At 43.5% G+C, this 22,195-nt stretch overlaps 1 protein-coding gene across 2 annotated transcripts; it reads left to right on the forward strand.

Moving 5' to 3' along the window:
• The first annotated feature begins 5,175 nt into the window (after nt 1-5,175).
• LOC149284915 (B-cell receptor-associated protein 31-like) lies at nt 5,176-21,467 on the forward strand. 2 transcript variants are annotated; one of them, XM_089496126.1, is made up of 7 exons: nt 5,176-5,267; nt 6,219-6,319; nt 8,140-8,284; nt 12,610-12,752; nt 13,657-13,761; nt 15,932-16,032; nt 21,429-21,467. In XM_089496126.1, exons 1-7 carry the CDS (start codon nt 5,176-5,178, stop codon nt 21,465-21,467), a joined length of 726 nt encoding a protein of 241 aa, XP_089352252.1. The 2 variants fall into 2 exon arrangements, with proteins under 2 accessions (XP_089352252.1, XP_089352251.1); XM_089496125.1 differs by having other exon boundaries at nt 12,610-12,745; nt 13,641-13,761.
• The last annotated feature ends 728 nt before the right edge of the window (nt 21,468-22,195 follow it).

Genomic DNA, 22,195 nt, shown 5'->3' on the forward strand with positions numbered 1-22,195 from the left:
TTTTTTTTGAAAAAATAACTTTATTAACATGACCGCAATACAACACTCACTGAAGTCAGTCTTCTTGTAAACCTGTTAGGCAGGGAAGCGCAACAAGTCATGAACCTGTCACTTTCAAGAATTCTTTTAATTAACGTATACTCAATTAACATTTTGTGTCAATGAGCAGTATGTGTTATTAAACAGCCATGTTTTTGAGTCAGACAACCATACTTGGGAACTCCCAGGGTCTTCATGATGAGCCATTAAAGGGTTAATATTTCAAGAGTCTGCTCAATTTGGGAAGTTTAAAGGTATGCAGACAAGCCAGTCATCAATGAAAGGCTATAGCCATACCTAGGAAGTTCTGGGCTCCGGCTACCCGGAGCCTACCCTTGCGGTACACGGCCAGGACTGCCCACTGACGTCGACGTCCCACCAGAAGCCGTGGGTGTTCCCGCAGGGAAATACCCCCATTGAATGGGGAAAAGGGCAGGAAGTGGGACATGTCAATACCCTGCTTCCAGCGATCCGGAGGATTCCGGTGTTGACCCGGAGAAGCGGTTTGACCCGGAGAGGTATGGCCATAGCCATTGACTTTTTTTGGCAAAGCATAATTACCAACAGTCTGGACAGTCCCACAGCAGGATTTATGCCTTAAATGGATTATGCCTTATGGATTAAATGTTGCATTGACTATACCAGTTATGCAATTCAATATTTGATACCCAGACTGTCATTTGCTCTCTTACCCTCTCGGTCAGTGTCTCCCACCTTCTCCACTGTCCACTTTTGTGTCCCTGTCTCCTTGCCCGCTGTTGATCTTGCAGGTTCTTGTTCTTTGGTCTTCTTTCTTTGGTCTTCGTTCTTTCTTGGTCTGTGAATCAGGCCTCCTGGCACACCTCCGCAAAAGAGGCTTCCGGGAACATCCTCTCCCCCATTTCAGAAAATAAATCTATAAAGTGTCTGTTCAAGAGGAACAGTCCCTCTTTAGGACCCAAGAATGTTTGCTGGGTGTGAGCGCATCAGACTGTTCAACAGCCCTAAAAGTCTCTTGTGAAGAACCAGCAGAAAAAAAAATTTATAACTTAAATTGCATAAAAAATATATTAGTAGTTTACCAAGTACCATAAATAGTTAATAACAAGTAATGGCGTCTCATAAAATGAAAGCCTGTACCCATACTCCCCGAAAAAGCATGTCCCCTCTCAGCCCTTCAAATATTATACTTCTTCTAAGTGTGTTAGTCAATAGGTGACCAATTTTCCATAAGGCCCATCCCTGGTCCCGGCTCCAAACACACGCCAAAAGTGCCCCACTATGGCAAAGTTAGGAGGTACGCACTAAAAAAAGCAGGGTCTAATGTGGGCATCGCGTGAAGGAACATCAGAAGAACCACCTAGAAAACAATGTCACAGAAATAACAAGTGACATCACCCTGCCTGGATTATATTAGATTTCTATATGATGACAGATATATATGACACAGAGGGATTTTATGAAGAGGGACGTGGTCTTTTTAACCGATCACATCAGAAAATGGGTTCGTTGGTCGCATGCCAGTAGAGCTGTCGCAGAGAAGGAAATATATATATTTGATCTATGCATTTTAGAAAGATTTTTCTGGCTCGAGGGATCTCTGTGCTATCTGAAGTTCACGCTGTTGACGAACTCCATCTGCTGGTTGTTTTCATCTTTAGATGCTGGAAGTTATCTCCTGCTGTCTGAAAAAATACTCAAGGAAGAGACTGCTTTGTATATCCCAGCATTCCATTCCATTTAACTATATAGTGCTAGCATATTCCATAGTGCTTTACAATCAGATTCAGTAGGACACATTTTAAATCACAAACAATAATAAATTGGTATAAAAGAAGAAGAGGGCCCTGCTCTTGCGAGCTTACAATCTAGTCGCTGAAAAAGAAACACTTTGTTCTTCATGGTGTGGTTTGGGGCCAGGAAGATTTTGGGCCAATACCTAAAGCGGATACCACATGCTACCCCTGGGGTATCTGGAGTTACACAATGACCAAAGGCAGCATTTAGTCCAGACTGGATGCTTTCTGTGCAGCCTTTTGTTGGTGGCTACGTGTAGGACAGGTATGGATACTGCCTGTGGGGCATATTAATTGTTTGGGACACCATAATACTGGCCCCTCTGTGGATTTGCCTCCCCCAACTAGCGGATGAGCAGGGCTATACCAACCTGACAAGGCTTATTTCAGCTTTTGCGCAGGTAAAGTCATGTGACTTTGTCAGGGGCACATTAAGGTGATTGGGCTCAAAACAGTTAGGTTCCCAGTGGGGACACCCTGCGGTAGTAGCGCAGCTGCTGGCAGAGTGTAAACTGTACTGGAGATAGGCTCCGTGTAGATTTACATGTATGTGTGTTAGAGTGAGTGTGCGTGTGAGTATTTGACAGTGTGTGTTACTCTATGGTGTTAGTGTGTGTCTGGGTGTTAGTGTTGGCATGAGTGTGTGTGTATACAGAGTGCGACCATGGGTGTTAGCGTGAGTTTGCGTGTTTGTACGCCTGAATTAGTCTGTGAATCTGTAAGTGTGTTGGATGCCGGGGGAAGTTTGGAGCACCAATGAAATAGCACACCCAGGCACCACTAACGCCAGGCTCACCCCTAGACTTTATGACCTACTCATTTTAGAAGAATAATATATTTTATTTACACCATTTATTTTTAGTGTTTTAGAATGTATACTAATCGTTTTGTTATGGGGAAAGATGGATATTGGGTATTGTAGTGGGAAGAATTTCCCCCCAAAACAGGAACACCCGACTGGTATAGTGAATAGGACATCAGCAATAGTGACAAAGTGCTTAAAGCAAAGATTTATATACAACTGATGATGACTGCACACAGTATGTATTACGAAACATCTGCTTACTGCGCCACAGCTTGTGACTACTCTGTAACGTTTAATAAAGTTTATTTAAAGGCGTCTGCTGTGTGTGCCCCGCCTCGTTGTGACAGCGCAGTAGAGCTTTGGCCGGAAAGCGGAAGTCGGGGAGTGTGGGAGCGCTGGCACTTGGCAGCTGAGAGAGAGAGAGAGAGGAATACAGAACTGACGCGTAAGTTAATTACAGGTCCCTTTCTCACAGGCAGCCGGACATTTCTCCGTTTTCCCCGCCATGGGCATCTGCACACATACACTAGCGGATTAACGTCATACACCGGTGCAAATAAACATTTTAACTGGTTTTACTCTAAGCATGAAGTCCACTCCTTTGGACTTGTACTGGACACACCAACTCCCATAAACCTAAGCCACGCACGTACACGAAGCCGTCCTATAGAATGGTAACACACCCACTCCACTTTTCTTCCCACTGACACTACACACCCTCCCACTCGCAAGCTTTCCTTCCATTAGACCCATCTTGGTAGTAACTACTCTTAAATAGCTGATATGGGTATCCTATCTTATTATTCTATAGTGATTTATTTTTCTTTACCTTTCTGTCTCCTAAACGAATCTGGTTGGTTGTCTAGATCTTAAATAATATATATATATGACATCCTCCCCTCCCCCATGTAGTACATGCACGCTATCTCGTAGTCAGAAACTAAACACCCAGGATTGGTGTTCCCTGAGCTGAACAAATTAAAATCTGTCCCTAGGAAGTGTTACTTGTAGGGGGATTACATTTAGAAACTAAAGTGGGAGAAAAACCCAAAATATGTGAAACTAGAACGTAACTTTTTATCAGGAAATTAAAGAACGACTTGACCGGTTATAAGGAGAGTGTTTAAAAAAAAAAAAAAATAAGGAATGCCTAATAATAAACGACCTGCTTCTGGGTTGTTTAAGCAGAGCCCGCCTTACTTTTTATATGACTAAATCCACTTGTTATGTCCTGTTTACCCATAGTGCAGCGCTGCGGAATATGATGGCGCTATATAAATATCAGTTACTTTGCATAAAGTTTCAAAAAAGAATCCTTCCTACTGGCCGCATGAAAAATTCAGTGTTAAATCATTGGTGTCGATACAGAGGTCTATAGCTGTTTCAAAACTGAGTGTATATTGTATACTCCCATGTCTGATGCATGTTTCATCGCAAAGATTTTGTCAGGTGTGCACCTCCTGTGGGAGCGAGGGACAATTCCCAATGGTGCTTAGCTACCTGTCAGTGTACTCTAGACCTGGTGTGGCAGGAGTTACTGAACACGAGTTGCTCTTGCAAGCATCTGTATGAGCTCATGTCTGGCTTATACTACTTCTCTATTGAAAAGCTGGGCTGGTCAAAGGTTTGGACTCGCGCCGACATTGGCGTATGCCCAGCTATGGCTGTGAAGAAGTTTTTTGGGGCGTTTTAACACCTTACTTTACTCTGAAATAGACAGATTTTGCATCCTGCCCTTTCGGTTCGGACAAAATTCAGAAGGCTTTTTTACATTTGGAAACAATTCATTTGGTCACTCATTCTCATTCACTCTCTCACGCCGTTATTCACTTTCTCTATCGCTGCAGTGTCCCTGTTTTCTTGACCCACAGCTCCGCTTCTTCTCCTGCATCATCTTGTTCTTCTGTCTTCTTTCTTCGTCTGCTGCTTCTCCACGTGTCTTCTTTCTCTGCTTCTGAATCGGGTCTCCTGGTGAACTTTTGCGGTGAGTGTGAGAGAGCATGAATGAGTGTGAGTCAAATAACTAATTACATTCAAACGAGAATTCAGAGCTTTTTCCTTCATTTTTGTTGGGCGTCCCTCCTCGTTTTTGGAGATTCCTGCGAATTTGAATCCAAATGTACAAATCTGAATATAATTTATACTGAATATAAATATAATTTCAGTACAGTTGAAATTGTTTCTTACTACATTGTTCTTCAAATTGACATAATGGCACCCTAGGACATTTGGCAGCAAAATGGTTATTTTTCCTCCCGTTATCCAAGGTTGCTTAATTTACTTTGTGACTTTTGTGTTATCTGCTTTCTGACTGGTGATAACCCAAGCCCTATTTTCTGAATGTAGCTGGGGTGACATAACATATCATTTGCAAGACAAATATAACCAGTTCTAAATTCCCAGCTCTTCCAGCTTAACACCTAAGCCTTTGTTATTTGTATAAGAACTCCAGATCTAATATTGAAAGTGAATTTGAAACGTAACTTATGTTTCTTGGTTTATATATTTATATATACACTTTCCTGTCTTCCCGCAGTGTCCTTGAATCGCTGAGAGATGAGTCTGCAGTGGACCGCCGTGGCAACTTTCCTGTATGCCGAAGTGTTTCTGGTTTTGCTGTTGTGCATTCCGTTCATTTCTCCCACAAGGTACGCATGGCCAAAAATCTTTAATTATTACTAAATTATTTATTTTATTAAATACAAAGGGGCAGCTTCCAAAGTATACACGTGCTCTTTCCATTTACATAGGTTTACGTTCCAGGAAGAGCTGATGTAGGCTGAGACAATGTTATGCAAATCTGATTTTGAAATGAAAATGACATTAAGCAGGCTATTTTTCTGCTGTAACATATAATGTAATTTTTTTTCTATAGAAAGAAGTTATTTCTATAAATTAAATTAACAGCATAAAGGCCATGCGATGCGCGAACCAGTATTGTATGCAGCTATATATTTGCATTAAAGGGACGGTGTAGTGTCCCTGACTCCCCTACTATAGAAAAATGCAAATGAAAGCACAGAATTTGTGGCCATGAAGAATTCCCCCGTATGTTTGCAAAGCAGACCATGCCAAAAATTTAAAGTGGCCTCACCTTTATCATATGCATTAAAGTGCATGGGTGTCTTCATGGTCGTTCTGATAGAAACACATGTAGAAAAGACTATGAAGACTGCCTATGTTTAGGCTACTCCAGAGAATCCTTTGGGTGCCTGTTAATGCATATGCGCATTGAGAGCCTGTGCACATACTTCTGCCCCACCGTACCAGGAGGTTGCCCAATGGAAGGTTAATTAAATTAAGGTCACAATTCACTGAAAGACAAAGACGTTAAAATAATAAGTGTCAGTGACATGAAAGAACTTGGTCATGACTGCCCCTTTAATAGCCAGTGCTCGGCAGCCTTCGTTCACTCAAAATGTTGCTAATATCTTACTGGCACTCAACTGTTTTCATTTGGTAACAATAATCCGTTATCAATATTGTGTGCATTTTTCTAGGTCGCAGGTCCTATCCCCATTCTGCATAACCTTCTGCCTCCTTTCACGCTTACGATATACATGATGGGTGATTAACTTTGGTATCTTTTCTTTGCACAGATGGCAGAAAATCTTCAAATCTCGCTTGGTACAGTTATTGGTGGCATATGGGAACACATTCTTTGTGGTCTTGATAGTGATCTTGGTGCTTCTGCTACTTGGTAAGTGTATTCCCAGGGATTGCTATGAAAATACATGCCACACACATACAGTACGTCATATCTTTTGTTCATCCCTGCCTGATTGCAAACACATACATGCGCAATCACATGCTTTGAATATGCATAAGAGTAACAACGAAAGTCCAGGAGGCTGTTTCTCAGAAGTTTTGAAATCCTTTTCTTGGCTCATGCACCTCACAATGCCGGTCATCTGATTTATCCGTAATAATGCTACTTCATGCAGATCAGTTGTTGGCTGGGCTGAATTCTTCCAGCTCACTCTAAACAGAGCTCCGTTAAACAGCAAACATCTCTGTTTGGAATGGAATACTTGACGTAATGTTAAAAGTTAAAATGTTATCCTTTGGGAGGTTGGTTGGTGCTAAACACTCTTGAATCTGCTATCACACATGGCCTCCTACTTAATACATTCATATTCCTCCTGTTCTCGCGAGAAGAGGTAATTAAAAATAACTTTTGCAAATGATTTCCAAACACTAATGACCTCATGGACTTCCATTGTTACCCATATTGACTTAATTTTATGTGTATGGCGTTGCCATACCTATAGTTTTTTGTAAATTAGAGTTTTTTGTAATAAAAGCTGCTCCTTGCGTTTATGCAGGATCTTGAGTAATTAAGATTTGCAAAATATTCTTCTAATAGAGCAGGGGTGTCCAAGTTTTTTTTCTGCAGTGAGCCACGTCATCAGAATTGTATACGTGCGAGGGCCGCACTCACAAAACCTTTACTCTTCCTCTCACTGATTTCTGGGCCTAGAAAGTTTTGTGACTACAAATTCAGGATTCTGGATAAGTAAAAATGAAATAGTTCTATTTATTTTGGGGATGCATCGAAATGAAAGTTCTGGACCAAAACCGAAAATTCAGGGTTCACACCAAAATTTTACAAAAAAACCAATGTTAAAAAAATAAATAAAAAAAATAATATATATATATATATATATATATATAATTATGATTAACAGCAATCTCAGGCATACCTAGATTCCAGCATGTACTGGTTGGGTGGGCATGATAGGAGTGTGATTGCTGTCAACAATCATATATAAATTAATATTGTTATTGTATTTGTTGTCCAATTTTGGTGTGTTACTTACTTTTAATAAAAGTATGGTTAACACACCAAAATTGGACAAAAAATTCAACGATATGACTAACAGCAATTACACTCCTATCATACCCAGGCAACCAGTAAATGTTGGAACCTAGGCATGATGGGACTGTGATTGCTGTTAGCAATCACGCTCTTATCATGCAAAGTCAGCCAGTACATGCTGAAACCTGGCTAGCTGCCCCCTTGTGTATTGATGCTGTCAGCAGGTATGGGGTCTGCACCTTGAGGTCCCGCGGGCCGCACCTCGAGGTCCCGCGGGCCGCACCTCGAGGTCCCGCGGGCCGCACCTCGAGGTCCCGCGGGCCGCACCTCGAGGTCCCGCGGGCCGCACCTCGAGGGCCGCATGTTGGACGCCCCTGTAATAGAGAATAATCCTTAACATTGCTTTGTGTTTGCCGTGTAAATGTTTTGCAGAGGCTGTGGGTCATGTATATAAATGTTTTTAGAAATATCAAACATGTTCTCAGAGACCGATACACACAAAGAGGTAATGTTACCCGCATGTGTGGACCATCAGAACTTATTTTATTCACCTTCTCCCCATAGAAGATGAATATTGGATGTTAATAAGGCTTGATTCCTTTTTTTCTTAGTTGAACATAATTAAGTTAAATGCACATCTGTCACCCCCACTCTGCCTTTGATAAGCGTCATATTATTTTGTTTATATTTTTTGTGCTTAGATGCGTTCCGTGAAATCCAGAAGTATGGCGTTGGAGAGCAGGTGGACCTCAAAAACAACCCAGTGGCCGTGGAGCATATCCACATGAAGCTGTTTAGAGCCCAGCGCAACTTGTACATCGCTGGCTTCTCCCTGCTGCTCTCTTTGTGAGTAATCCATTGCCTGTCTTTACATGAAACATTCCCTCTGCACGGTAAGCGATATAACCGCTGAGTGTCCTGCTACGCCAGACTCTATGAGAGGCTCGTGAATACTCCTTCAGGAGCAGCACCCCACATGGGCAGAGAATGAGCTGCATCGCTCACTGTACTGAATGACTGGGATCAATGAAGGACACACAGTTTGCTTCACTGATCCCAATACTAAAAAATAGGTCTGTTTCAAACCGAAGGCATTGACCTTTGTACGCGGTACAGTACCAGCCAAACCTTGTCATGGAATAAGTCATTCGGTGTTGCAAAATAGCCATACCATGCTATCTGGGGTGGGGGTGACAGGCTTGAGATAAAAAAAAACAAAAAAAACATAGATAACATCTGCGTATCTGTCATCTATATGCCTTTTAGGCTATTTGTTTTATTTATTGGAGAGGAACGATGACAGAAGTGCACACGTTCATTTACATCGTGAACAATAACTAAAGTATGGTAAAAAACAGAAATCTAGGTCTATAGGATGAACTTTATCACTATTTATACATTTATCATGAAGAACAGTAACATACAAGTGGTCACAACACACACACACTCATGGAACAAGGTGTCCAAACCTCCAACAAGGCATCCAGAGTATCTTCAGTCGGGTTTGCCAACCGACCCATTTCAAAGACAATGTCTGTCTTTTTACAAATCATACCCATGTCCAACGCTCCAGTTTTCCAAGCTTTGGGAATGCGCAACTTGTGGCCACATGAATCTACTGAATTAATTTATAATGGGGCTTTGAGACCTGTGCAGGTTGACTAATAACCGCAGGGTATTAGGGTGTTTTATTAGTTCCACTAAAAAAAACACCACAGGTGATCTTGATTGTTCTGTACCTTGGTGCATTAGTTGATTTACATTTTTGATGAGGGTCTTGTACTGGATTTGGACTATTAGTGCAGTTTTATATGTGGACACCTGGTGGCAGCAGCAGACTGTCAAGAATAAATGATCAATCCAGTAACCTTGAATCGCATACGTGCCTTACCAAACCGAAAGGGTGTCTAGTGATTGATTAGCCTTTCAAACATAAACTTGCATCAGTGAACAGAACGTGCTATTGGAACTCAGGAGTGATGGGAGTGATAAAGGGCCATTGGGACACAGGAGTGATGGGAGTGATAAAGGGCCATTGGGACACAGAAGTGATGGGAGTGAAAAGGGTCCTCTGTGTAAGCCTATGAAGATATTCCATTAAAAATCAGCTATTTCCAGCTACAATAGTCATTTACAACATTAACACTGTCTGGACTGTATTGCTAATCTTTTTAGTGTTATTCTAATGGACATTTCAAAGTGCCTCCAAACCTGTGAACGCTAGTGTGTGTCTGTGTGTGTGTTCGTGGGAAAATGAAATGACCATTTGTCTCCAAGCCATACACCGTACCCTTTAGTACAGCAAGTGGATTGATTTAATCAATACATTGCCTTGGTGAAGGTTCTTGTGCCCTGGGTAAATATTTAGTGGGAGAATGCCACAAGAAATGTATGTTTTAAATACTGTGTGAAGCCAGCATTCTGTATATTATGTTACAAAGATAGTGGTTGTGCCCCTGCGGTACTTAATTCCCTGCAAAGCTCGGCAAAACAGCTACTATGGCCGTCCTTGACAGGCCTTGTAGACAATGGCTGCGTCTGTAAGCTCTGCTAAGGCGCAAGTAATTATTCTCGCCTCTTACTCATGTAGAGCTCCTTGGTAAAGCTGACATTTTAAGAGCATTAATGCACGCTTCGGCTGCAGACAAGCGTCCATTCCAGCCTCCCTAGCGTGCCTGCGCGTACCACATACGTACCACAGTAACTGGGAGCGTGCGTTGGGATTGACTGGTAGGAGCAGATCTAATTCCATTTCCAAGGAATGATTTTTTTCACTCTTCAGCTACATACCAGACTTAAAGGCGATGTGTGAAGGGGTTAAAAAAAAAAAAAAAAAAAAAAAAGCTGCAGTAGTGATAGAAAACACGTACAGGCCTATTCTGTTTCATACAGATCCATGACTGCTGCTAAGGATTCTGGGTAACGTCATTAAAATTAGTTTTATCACTAGTCATATGAAGAGAAAGGTGATAACGCTGTGCCCGGCATGTCACGTACAAGGTCGTACCTCCCAGATCATCTCTCTTTCCTTCCCTGGGCACCGGGCCAGCGGCACGACGGATCATTGGTGTGCTTCACTGATCGGTGACATAAAATCACATCATAGGAGCAGCGGTGACTTGTCATGAGTTAATAAGAGAGCACACAATTTGACATGTATTCTTTCTTTAACCCCTTAAGGACAATGGGCGGTCCCTAAACCCATTGAAAACAATGCATTTTGTCATTAAGGGGCTAAAATGACTTGCAGTAAACTCCTCGGTACTTCGGTTTGTCTTGGCCCTAGTACTTAAAGCAAGCAAGGTTTGTTTTTTCCCCTCGTATTTCTAAGAAAAATATAAATCCTAGGGTAACATCATGTTTGTAATTTTTCTTAATTTAGATTTTTTTGGATCCCTTTCAGCCCGGCCTTCACATACCGTTTACGTGTCCTTATGAATGTGATCAGTATTCACGCAGGTACACGGTGATCTGTTTTTGCTGTGTGTTGGCACACACGTCCACAATGAGTCCTCAGTTTGTGTGTAGCCCCCTCTGTCCTGGTCGCCCCGTGTGCTGCCAGTATCCGATGTAGCCATTGCTGAAGCGTATTTACAGCTTTCTTGGAAATTCTCGGCAGACCTCGTCCTGGGATTCTATTCCGGAGTTTATTGGCAAGAAGGGAACTTTTTTATTATTATTATTGAAGCTCCAAAGACGGTGAAAAAAGTGCAAAACGTGTCCTTTAGGTCAGCACTAGGGTTCCCCCAATCTGTTCTAGGGGTGGAGGGCACTCCCCAAAGCGATAGGCGATCCCCTTCTTTCCTTCCCTGCCGTGAAGGATCGGATCTTCTTGGCCCCTCCACTCAGGGAAGGACCACTGGAGTCGTCTGGGAAAGGGGGCTTCCCAAAAGAGATGCCGCACCTCCCCCACCAGAAAAAAACGCATGTTAAGGGGATTAAGCTTCAGTAAAAGTTAATACAAGAAAAGTGGGCCCTTTGGGCTGGTGTGCGCGACTAGTGACAAGTAAAGATAAGAGAGAGGTCTGAAGAGCTTGGTGCGCTTACCACCACCTCCAACATAGAAGTGTCGTGTAACCCACACACTCAAAACACGCTATCAACCCTACGGCCAGAGGACCAAGCTTCACCTCTGCCATACGTACTCACGTGATCGTAGCCGAATGTCCGTGAAGAGAGCTTAAGTGAAGCCTGAGTCTAGTTTTCCAGCTTGGATCACAGCATCGGTATTGGGTAATGCCCGGGCGCTACTGTTTCACGGTGTACAGAAATGAAATGTTTCCAGCTCACTGCTACACGTGCGCTATTGTTTTTGTTAATGATATTGTGTCATGTTTAGGTCCTTTAAATGACCGGTGTCTCCTGATTCATGCTTAACCCCCTGACTGTCAGAGATGAATACCGTTGTCTGCCAGCAGGGGTGATGTTGGCGCACTTTGTATTCCGCGAATCGGATGACCCTGCGAGCCGCTATCGCTCCTGTGTGTCACGCTGTACGGTATCTTGAGCCGTTTAAGTGGGTGCACAGAGGAGTCGTGGGTTATTTAAGGTTTGAGGGTAGAGGCAGGGGTAAAACCTGATATGTCCTCACACATTAAAGCTGCAAGCTTTGTAAGGATACAACCATTTTTCAGCATATGATCTCAAAAAAAGTGAATAATAATTTAAGGCCAATTATAGTGTTTTAGGTTTAAAAAATCTTTTAATATGCATCTGTAGTAACTGTAAAAATGATTAAGAAATTGGATTCTGGCTCACTGTGTAGCAAATAATTCCATTAATCTGATATATTGTGGTCTGGCTCAATCTAGGCCGAGGCGTGACTGGTGGATCTCTCCCGTGTTTTGACAATAATTCAGCCTTATATTTTATGACCATAGCAGTTTCTTTAGAATAGTTACCTTGCACTGCCGGAGTATTTTACTTGTGTAGTTAGAAATGATTTGGTCCGTCTGGTTGAGAAAAGTTTCACATTAAAAAGCGAGTGTACTTACTTGGTGAGTGTAGTTCATGGGGCTCACTAGGAGTTAATGCGGCCGACTCATCCCACTCGTGAGTCCAGTTCCTTAGAAGTGGCGTCTGACTCAGATCCATTGTTTGCTGAAATGTGTGGGGAGACCGACCATTCCTCCGAGGGTAACTCTAACTCGCTCTCTCTCTCTCCTCTGCAGTCTGTTGAGACGCTTGGTCACTCTGATCTCAAAACAAGCCACTCTCCTGGCTTCCAACGAGGCCTTCAAGAAACAGGCTGAGAGTGCCAGCGATGCTGCCAAGAAGTACATGGAGGAAAACGACAAGCTGAAGAAGGTATCAAGTACTCTCTAAGAGATACATATAGTCTTTCTTCTCCAAATGCCGTGAAAGCATACAGTGGGCTTGCCACTCGGTATTCACGGTATGAACATAAACAAGCCGCATCCTACTCTTGCTTTTAAAATCAAGGGAAACATCTTTAGAGCCCTATCAATGCCCCTTTGACTAATCTTGAAAAAAGCCAAAGTATATTTTTAACATAGAGCTCAAAATTCACTTTCACTCCAAATCACCATAGCGATCTAGTTAATTAATTTTCAGGGATGAGGAGCGGTTGATGGTAAGTTTGCTGCCCACATTGGGCTGGTTGGCTAGAGAAGCTCCCAAGCGGGGACTCACCGTAGGGCAGGCTATGAAGTCGCTGTCGGCTATCATTTTTTTTTTTTTATGGTAGTTTACCTTTCGGGGGTCTTTTCACGCTCACGCCTAGTGGAAAGGTGAGTCCAGACACGGACCTCCTTGCTCTCTTGTTCCTAGAGGGATGCCAACTGGACCCCACTGATGAGGACCATAAATACCAAAACGTACATCTGGGGTTGTTGGCTCCCTTGTGCCTCACATTTCAGTTCTCTACTGCCCTCGGGACAGGATCAGACTGATATGTTGATGGAAAATTTTCCTCTCTAATGTTACAAGAGATGCCTCCAAGCAGGGTTGCACCATAGCACTGGCCGTGACATGGTTCTCCCTTCTTGGTGAGCTCCTCAAACTTGTATAGGAAGAGACGGCGGCCTGTTAAGCATGGAAAGAAATGCCTTCTACATGCTCCACTTTAACAACAACTATAGCTTATGGTCAAACTAACCATATTGTTCTGAAACTCTGAAGTCCAATTTATTTGTTACCCCCTCGGTAAATGTTTCCATCTTTCCTGAAACTCGTTTCCTAGCAATTACAAGCCGCAGGTGTGGAGGTGGGCGACCTGCCAGAAGTCGATACCGCAGAAGAAAACAAGAAGCTTAAAGGAGAGGTTCAGAAACTTAAGGAGCAGCTGGACTCCACCAAAAAATGTAAGAAGTAGACATATAATTCCTCAGTGAAGGATTGCGCCTTGACCGAGGAGCTTTCCTCTGTTGACCTAGGTTAACCATGATCATTCTCATCAAGGTAAGGGTGTCTGGGTTACATACTAGGTCTCACCTTTCACCTCCACAATCTGGACTTGACATCTATATTGCTTCAATGTATTTATCCATAAATATAAAACGGCTGGTCCCTGGATTGTTGGATTTAATCCCTAAAATTACTCAGGCTGGTTTCCCCCAATGATTTGGGCTTTTCTGCGGTTAAGCCCCTATCTTTTAGACCAAATATTTCCAAAGCGATATCGCTAATCAAAATGCACAACCAAGGGTAGGTTTGGTTACTGAATTTGAATGTAAATTGTGAGCAGACCGGGCCCTGCTATCTGCTGACGTTTGTAAAATTCTGTCCCTCGCCCGTCGGCCTGAATATCCGTCTCCACTCCTGTACCGATAGCAAGTTGTGACTTGATCATACTCTAGCCTACTGGACCAAAACATTGCACTTCGTGTACCCGTCCCGGGCAGGATTTATGGATACGGTCAGTGTTGAACGTGCCTTACCCCCACACAGCCCAAACATGACATCAATGGTTCCATTATGCCAATGCGGCTCTTCTGAGTTATTGTTATTTATTAACTTTTCTAATCGCGTTTGGAATGTGAAGAGATGGACAAGGCAGGGCAGGCAGACAAGGTTTCCTGGAGATGTCTCCTCAGTACATAACCAGAAACTACCCCTGCGTCAGCCTTTAGGGTTATACGCCCGGGGCTGATTGCAGTCATAGAGGGATCACGTGCATTTGTTGAGGAACATGATCCTGCCCCTGGCATCTAAAGCAGCAATCTGTGCTGCCCGCTCTGCCATCGGAAAACAATGTTCAGTGCTCTCAGCCGTCGGGAGATCATTATGGCGCTGGATTTAAAAAATAGTAACCTGCTGGAGGGATGCCGACCAGCTTTTTGTCTGCGTTACTTGAAGCAGTTTTATTAAGCAGCTGGTCCTCTATGTATCAGTAATGGGCAGTTATGCTAAGGTCTGCAAAACACAAGTCTGAAAGGTCACCTGGTTTCCAGGGTTTACTTTTAGTATCGTATGAAGGGCACGGTGTTATGTGAGTTTGAAGAATGAGCACATACGTGGCAAAAATAGGGAACAGAAAGGATTGGGCTCAGAGGTCAAGAATATCACTGGTCACTTAAGATAGACGTTTAACTGAGCGCACTACCGTGTCCAGCAAGGAAACCTAACCAGACCACCATTATCCTGTTACGTATATTTTGAACATGAAAAAACAAGTTGGCTTTTTTTTTTCCTGCTGCAATGGCAACTAAGTGTTTCAACCTACCAGTACATTCGCTTTGAATGAGTGTCACGTGTATGGGTAATTATTCCAGTTAATTATTAAGGGCGTATGGATTATCTAAAGTGAGGATTTAACCTCCACTGCTTCTAACAAGTGGGAGATGAATGTTTATGAATCTTGGCACACGTTTCCTTTCCCATATGAGAAGGCAGGCACCCTTTTTATGAGTTGCCAAAATTTGCTCTGACCTTTTGAAAGTCTGACACATGACAGCTGAGCCCACCCTTCTCCTATATAATCCGTCTAAACGTCCATGCGCATCATATTGCATAACAGATAAGCGCCGGAGCCTGAGATCGCACCCCTCTGTAATAATACTTGGCCGGCTGAGATGTGGCTTCTGTCTAAGTTCCTAGAAAGCTCCCGTCAGATGGCAGCTGATTTATATGGCGCTTGTCAGAAATATGTGCGCGTAAATCTTACTATCCAGCGATCATGGATGTGTTTAATTAAACATTGAAAATGTGGTCTGGTTTGCAACCGGATTAATACACTTACTCTAAATTCACTCATTGCCGAGATGGTCCACCAGTCTACTCTTTCGATTCCATATAAACCAGGAAGCCACCCGTATTGTCCCTGGATTGTGTGTTTCTAGTATTTGCAAAATATACTTCCATGAATTAAATCTGAATTGCTTTTACGGTATGCCGGCTGAGACGTCGTCATTCATAGCGTTTCACGATGATTAGAATGCTCGGTGTTCATTCCTCCCTGACCAAGGACGTAAGTGAACGCAAGTCGTGTGCCAGAATAACTGTGACCCCCTTTCTCTCTAAACCTTCCCACAGCTATGCTCAAGTCTGACAATGAGGTGATTGCCATCAAGAAGCAATGCGAAGGGTTAACCAAGGAATACGACCGTCTGCTGGAGGAGCACGCCAAGCTGCAGGTCAGTAGTGCTGGGCATCCACACGCCGGGGCTTGGAAGGCATCTCGGGTCTACACCCTTATATCCCAACGTTAAAGGGGGACGTGGATGTGCTGCCAAAAAAAGTATTTGTCTCTACCTGATTTTCTCTATTTTTGCACGTTTGTCACACTTTTGTAATATTAGACAACCTTAGTGAACGCAAAATGCAGTTTTTAAAAGCTGTTTTGCCCCTTAGTCAACCAGGTAACCCAATTGAATTACGATTTGGGTGCAATTTCGCAACCAGGCGTGATTAACCGCCAGCCCCTAACCTAACCAGAACCCGTCTTACAAAGTGAAGTCGGCCAAAAGGTCTCGAAAAGCAGCGCATGATGCAGAGAGCTAAAGAAATCCAAAGGCTTTTCATGCTTGAAAACCCTCCAATGGGGCGGAATTAAAACGTTTCTGCCAAGAAGAATGGGCACAGGGGGGCACAGCCAATTGTTAGGTTTATGGGGGGCAATTACTTTTTCTCATGGGTGATATAGGTTTGGATTAACTCTTTACCTTCAGTACACCAAGTGATCTTTTTACAGCTGCATTTTGTGTTGACTTGCGTTGTCTTTGTTTTATATTAAGGTTAGATGATCTGAAACATGCAAATGTCACAAATAAGCAAAAATGGAAGTAATCGAGCCAAATACTTCAAAGCACATGTATGCTCCCCTCTATCCCTTTCGTTCTTTTAGGATATGGGGGTTTTAGGCTTGAGACCCATTTCAAATGTACTGAAAATGCATAATAATGGCTTTATCTGTGGGCTTGTTTGCCTAAAAGTAATATTTCTGGTCCTGAATGAATAGACATCAGATTCCTGCCCTCTGTCCATACAATAATCTGTGTCCGGGTTTGTTCAGACCGTGCAAGTGTGTGATTTCGCATTTGGAAGAAAGCTGCAGCAGTCATCTATGTTTCGGTAGCAGGGATCACGGCTGAAACTGTCTGCAGCTTACAGAAATACCTTAGATACCGAGACCCCTTAATCACTGGGGTGGGTACAAATGTCAAGTCTGACTTATCCCTGACCTTTCTAATAAGACAAATGGCTAAATCAATCACTGTGCATTGAATTGGATATAAATCTTTTTCGCTGAGAATGCATGGGGCAGCCGGGCACCCTTTCCCATCCCACGTGGCTCACAGCTCAACGTAGGCTCGCCTTTCCTTGGACTTTGGAAGGAAGTGGAATTTTCATGATAGAATTATTTTATTATTTAATTTTATTATCTTTGATTGATATAGAGCCAACAATTTATGTAGCGCTTAATACAATACATATATTAAAGGGCTCTGACAAGATGAGAATTAGGTGGAGAGAGCCCGGCTGGCAAGCTTACAAACTTGGGTAGGCATAGACGTTATTCTTGTTCCTGGCCTCCTGTAAGTCCCCTAACTTTTTGTGTTAGCAGCCCTAAGATATCAGAAATCACATCATTTCACAGTGATTTTACAGAACTTATTCTAGCTCCCAAACGCCATATCATCAGAACTGGAGAACTTTGATTATCTTGGTTCATGTAGGTGTTTTAGAGCCTATGGGTTGTGGAAAGAATTGCAGGTCTTTAGGGGAGCTTTTGGGATCTCACTGGCAGAAGATGTATAAAGATTCCCTCAGTCTTATTTTGGGATCTGCCTTTGATTCCATGGCTCTTTTTGTGCATATGAGCAATACAATTAGATCCTTTAAGTGCCCCGAGATGTTACAGAAGTGAACCAGGGGATTAATTCACTAAACCCCTTGTGGAGGAAGCCATGCAACACTGCAACCACCTTGGCCCTCTGGACAGCTCTGAGTCCCACTTATCTCAAGGGGACTTCCTACCAGTAGCAAAACATATCCCTCCCCAAAACCGCGGTGTGCCGGGCCTGCGGAACGGTGTGCCGGGCCTGCGGAACGGTGTGCCGGGCCTGCGGAACGGTGTGCCGGGCCTGCGGAACGGTGTGCCGGGCCTGCGGAACGGTGTGCCGGGCCTGCGGAACGGTGTGCCGGGCCTGCGGAACGGTGTGCCGGGCCTGCGGAACGGTGTGCCGGGCCTGCGGAACGGTGTGCCGGGCCTGCAGATGTCGTGTCCTTACACATGGTTGCTTTTGGAAGTGTATACATTGTCTGGACACCGTAGTCCTGTCATCAACCCTCTCAGGGCATTCGTTTAAAGGGAAGTCCCAAGTAAACATATTTAATGTGTTGTAGAGCAGTAAAGCCTTAAAAAGAACAGAGTTATTTTCTTTCAGTAAAACGTTTACAGACCGCAGCGTCTGCAGATAATCAGTCACGTGCTACTTGGTTGCCGCTCCTTACTCGTAAATCACACGTTTGTTGGCTTTATGGCGTTGCTTTTGAAATCTTTTGTCTTTACCCCTTCTGGCGTCCAATGATCCGATGGGAGATTATGGCAAACCTGTGGCTTTTCTCAAATATAACATTTTACTCTCCATTCCATTAAATGCATGCAGTCGTAAAGTAAATGCTTTAGAAACGTCCTTTACATATAAAGTATGGGAGCAGCCGCTGTGACGTGCGCTTCTCCGGATGCGTTAATTATGCAGAAAGCCACCGTTCCCCTTTAAGCCCGAGGGACGCGATCCTGTTTGATAAATGGCGATCGCGGTTCCCTTTTAACGCGTTTAGCTGTTCTGTCTGATTTTATAAATACAGAGCACTTTCTCTCCATGACTTAACCGCTGCCTAATCCGTGTGGGAGTCCCGGTAATTGCGTAAGATTTTAAACGGTTTATGGGGGGGGGGGGGGGGAAGATTTGGGAGACCTTTTTACCTTCTTTGATCGGCTTAACCTTTTCGTTAGCTTGTGGTTAGGAAACGTGCTGTACAAAGGGTTAACCGCTTATTTAAGTGCTTTGAGTGCATTTAATATGCATTCATATGCAAATCAAAGAAGTAAAGCGCCTAGTGTAGGGGGAAGCTTGTTTCGAGATAAATGGGGGAGCTTTCTACGCATGCACACAGGGGGTGTCACTATACCCCTCTGTGACGTTCGCCGAGCCGGCCGTCGGGCTGACTGGTGGTAAGTATATCCTATGGCGGGGGATCTGCTCGGCCGAATGCATCTCATGCACAGAGATTAGCAAAGAGGCAGATGCACATGGGGGGTTCCCCCATGAAATTCCAAAGGGGGACGACATGATTTAGGGGGACCTCACAGCTCTCTGTGATGGCCAGGGTGTCCTGCAACCCGTCTGCCCTTTGATGGTCACGAGGCTGTGCCGGCCCTGGAGCCTTTTCGTGAAAGTGAATCTTCATATAGGTCTGAAACAGGAGAAGCTGTGAGTTGACCCCAGGAAGGAGAAAGGGGTTGGAGGAACTCGGTAGCCTTTTGCTGGAATTCGGCCGGCAGTGTACGTGCCGCCGGGACTGTCATGTTGACAAGTTACAGTCACAAGGTCGGAGTCTCTGTTTAAGGACATCTAGAGTCGGGCTTAGGAGCCGGTAATAAAGATAACCTGCAGGGACGCGAAGTTATTTACAACACACCTGCCTTCCTCCGCGTTTACCTACGGCGAGCCGGCCCGTCACATGTTCCATACACTGCAAAAACCTAAAAGGCTGACGTGGCACGGAGTCTTACCCATACGTTGCGTCAACAAAGCCGCAGCCTGCTTTATCTGCACCTTCTATCTGATGATTAATCCCTCCTTTCAGATGAATTGACGTTCATTGTCCTTTTGGGGTTTATAACGCTAGTGGAGCAGCTCGTTTCACTGAAAGACGGAGACCGATGAAACGCGCCGTTTAGTTGACTGGTCCCTGCCAAAAATAGCGCGACTGTCTCTTTAAATTCAAACTTTCCTGTGCATCCAGATGCTAATAAATCCTTTTATTTAACTCACATTTAATTCCAATGTAAACACATTGTTATTTTAAAAACTAGTGACCTAAATTCTTGCGATTACCCTGCTGAGTCGTAGCCGTAATAGGGGAGAATATATATATATATATATATATATATATATATATATATATATATATATATATATATATATATATATATAACTGGGGGGGTGATCACCGTCCAGCTCCGATGTTTTTAATGGTAATTAGAAGAGGCAGCTCGCCGATAAGTTTACATCCTGGGTTCTCTTTTCAGCTACTCTTCCTTTAAAATAGTGCCAAGCCCAGTTGCTAAATTCCTCTGAGATCAAATGGATTGCGTTACCGGCTGATATAAATAGTTGGGCGTAGCGGGCTTAACTCTCGCCAACATCTATACATACTCTTTACCGTTAGTGTCACGCAGGCGTCTCGTTACATCGCCGCTCCAGCTTCACGGCATATACTGCTGGAACGTGCAGCTATATTCAGGCCGCGGAGAATACGTGGCTCGGACTTACCTTTAACCTAAGGCACGTTTACCTCCGCCTGGCAGCTTTTATATAGTATTGTGTGGCAAATAACCTGATTTTGGGAACTGTATTGATTGAACATGGCATTCACATTACAGCCCAATCCTTTACATTTAGACGGGAGTAGATACGTGGGGCTGCCTCCTAGTGTAAGTGGTAGAGGCTAATACATTGAGGGAATTTAAACACTAATGGGATAGACATACTGTATCTAAGATGAGATGAAGGACCGATTAAGGTCTTTATATCAGGAAAAATGGGCAGAGTAAATGGCCGACTGGTTCTTATCTGCTAATGGCTTCAAGGTTCCATCTTTAGCCTTTTCATCTGCTGGAGAGACATCTGACTGATGGGTCCAGGGGTCAAAGACCCAGCCGGGTTTCCAAAACACGAGGCTCTGTGATGCACAATGTTAATTGTTTAACTATGTGTTCATTCGAAGAATCCCAAACGCTCTGGCAGGAGACCGAACCGACCCCAGAAATAAAATCTCCATCTGCCGTGCTGAGTTACCGCGGGATTCTCTATTCTCGCTATTCAGTAAAACGCTGTTCCTGCCAAATATCAACGACAAATATTCTAGACAACCGATTATGAAGTGACAGCAGCTTTCTCTTTCTAAGCGATACAAGTTCTCATTGCAGACACTTTTGGGATCCCCCCTCAGACCATGCAAACCTGGTTGGTTAGACAATGCATGATAATAATAATAATGCCTTTTTGTTAGGAGCTTATTGATGCCATTGCTGCAAAATATAATTCTTCAGTAGCCCAGGATATTTTCACCAACCCCTAGTGTGTCTCGGGGTGTCAGAAAGTACACCATATTTATACACTATGGTTGTTTCTGTTGGCACCTCTAGCTAAGACCACCCTTTAATATAAAGGCAAGTTAGGCAACAATATGCTAGAATAGCTTATTTTTCTTTCCCCCCCCCTTCATATTATGAGCAGAAATGAGACCTCGGTCCCTTACTCTGTTTATATATATTTATATGTTTTATTTTCCTCTACAGGCTCAGAAAGATGGCCCAAAGGACAAGAAGGAAGAGTGAAGGCTGCCTGGCGGTCTTCGGAATGGTTTTTACCCGACATTCTCCGGCAGCAGCTGCACTGTTTTTCATGCGCGGTGGTTAAGTGGGGGATTGTATCTCACTGCACTTCACTCAAACCCTCGTAGGGTCTACATTTTTGTTTTCTAGCACGGCAAACCTCTTCTAATTTTTTTTTTTATCCGTTTATACCTGTTCAGTGTGAAAAATGCAGGAACCAAAGCCTAATAAAACCTTTCTAGTGCTTTACTGTGAGCAGCACCTATTTGGATGGGGGCGAGTATTAAAGCAAGCGGTCAAGTGGGCTTGATGGCTTCTAACTTCTGTCCTCCCTCCTCGTTCTCTCTGCCTCCCATGCCTTGATTGTGTAACTGACTTCAAATGTCTAATTAAATGAATGATTATTGTATGTAATAAAAGTATATATAGTAAGAAGTTCACGCCGCCCCTTACAAGGTCATCAGCGTTGAGGTTATCGTTTACATGTACTATATGATAGGCGTGTAGTCTATGGCTGGTAACTTTCCATTTTCACCCGCTATGTTGTGTAACCTGCTGCTATAGCTCGCGTGTTCACCTGAAATAAAGGGGTGTTTTGTTGGGGGGGGGGGGGGGTTGCATTTGGCTACCTAATGCCATTTCTGTTGCTTTGTCCTAAAGGTTAATTTAGTGTTAGCAATTCTGAAGCAGAAAGGAAGGTATATTTGGTGAAATTCATAAAGACCTTCAGA

Source organism: Sceloporus occidentalis, unplaced genomic scaffold (genome assembly GCF_023333645.1).
Source record: "Sceloporus occidentalis isolate IW3139 unplaced genomic scaffold, rSceOcc1.0.p SCAF_87, whole genome shotgun sequence".
In the NCBI taxonomy this organism is placed as follows: Eukaryota; Metazoa; Chordata; class Lepidosauria; order Squamata; family Phrynosomatidae; genus Sceloporus; species Sceloporus occidentalis.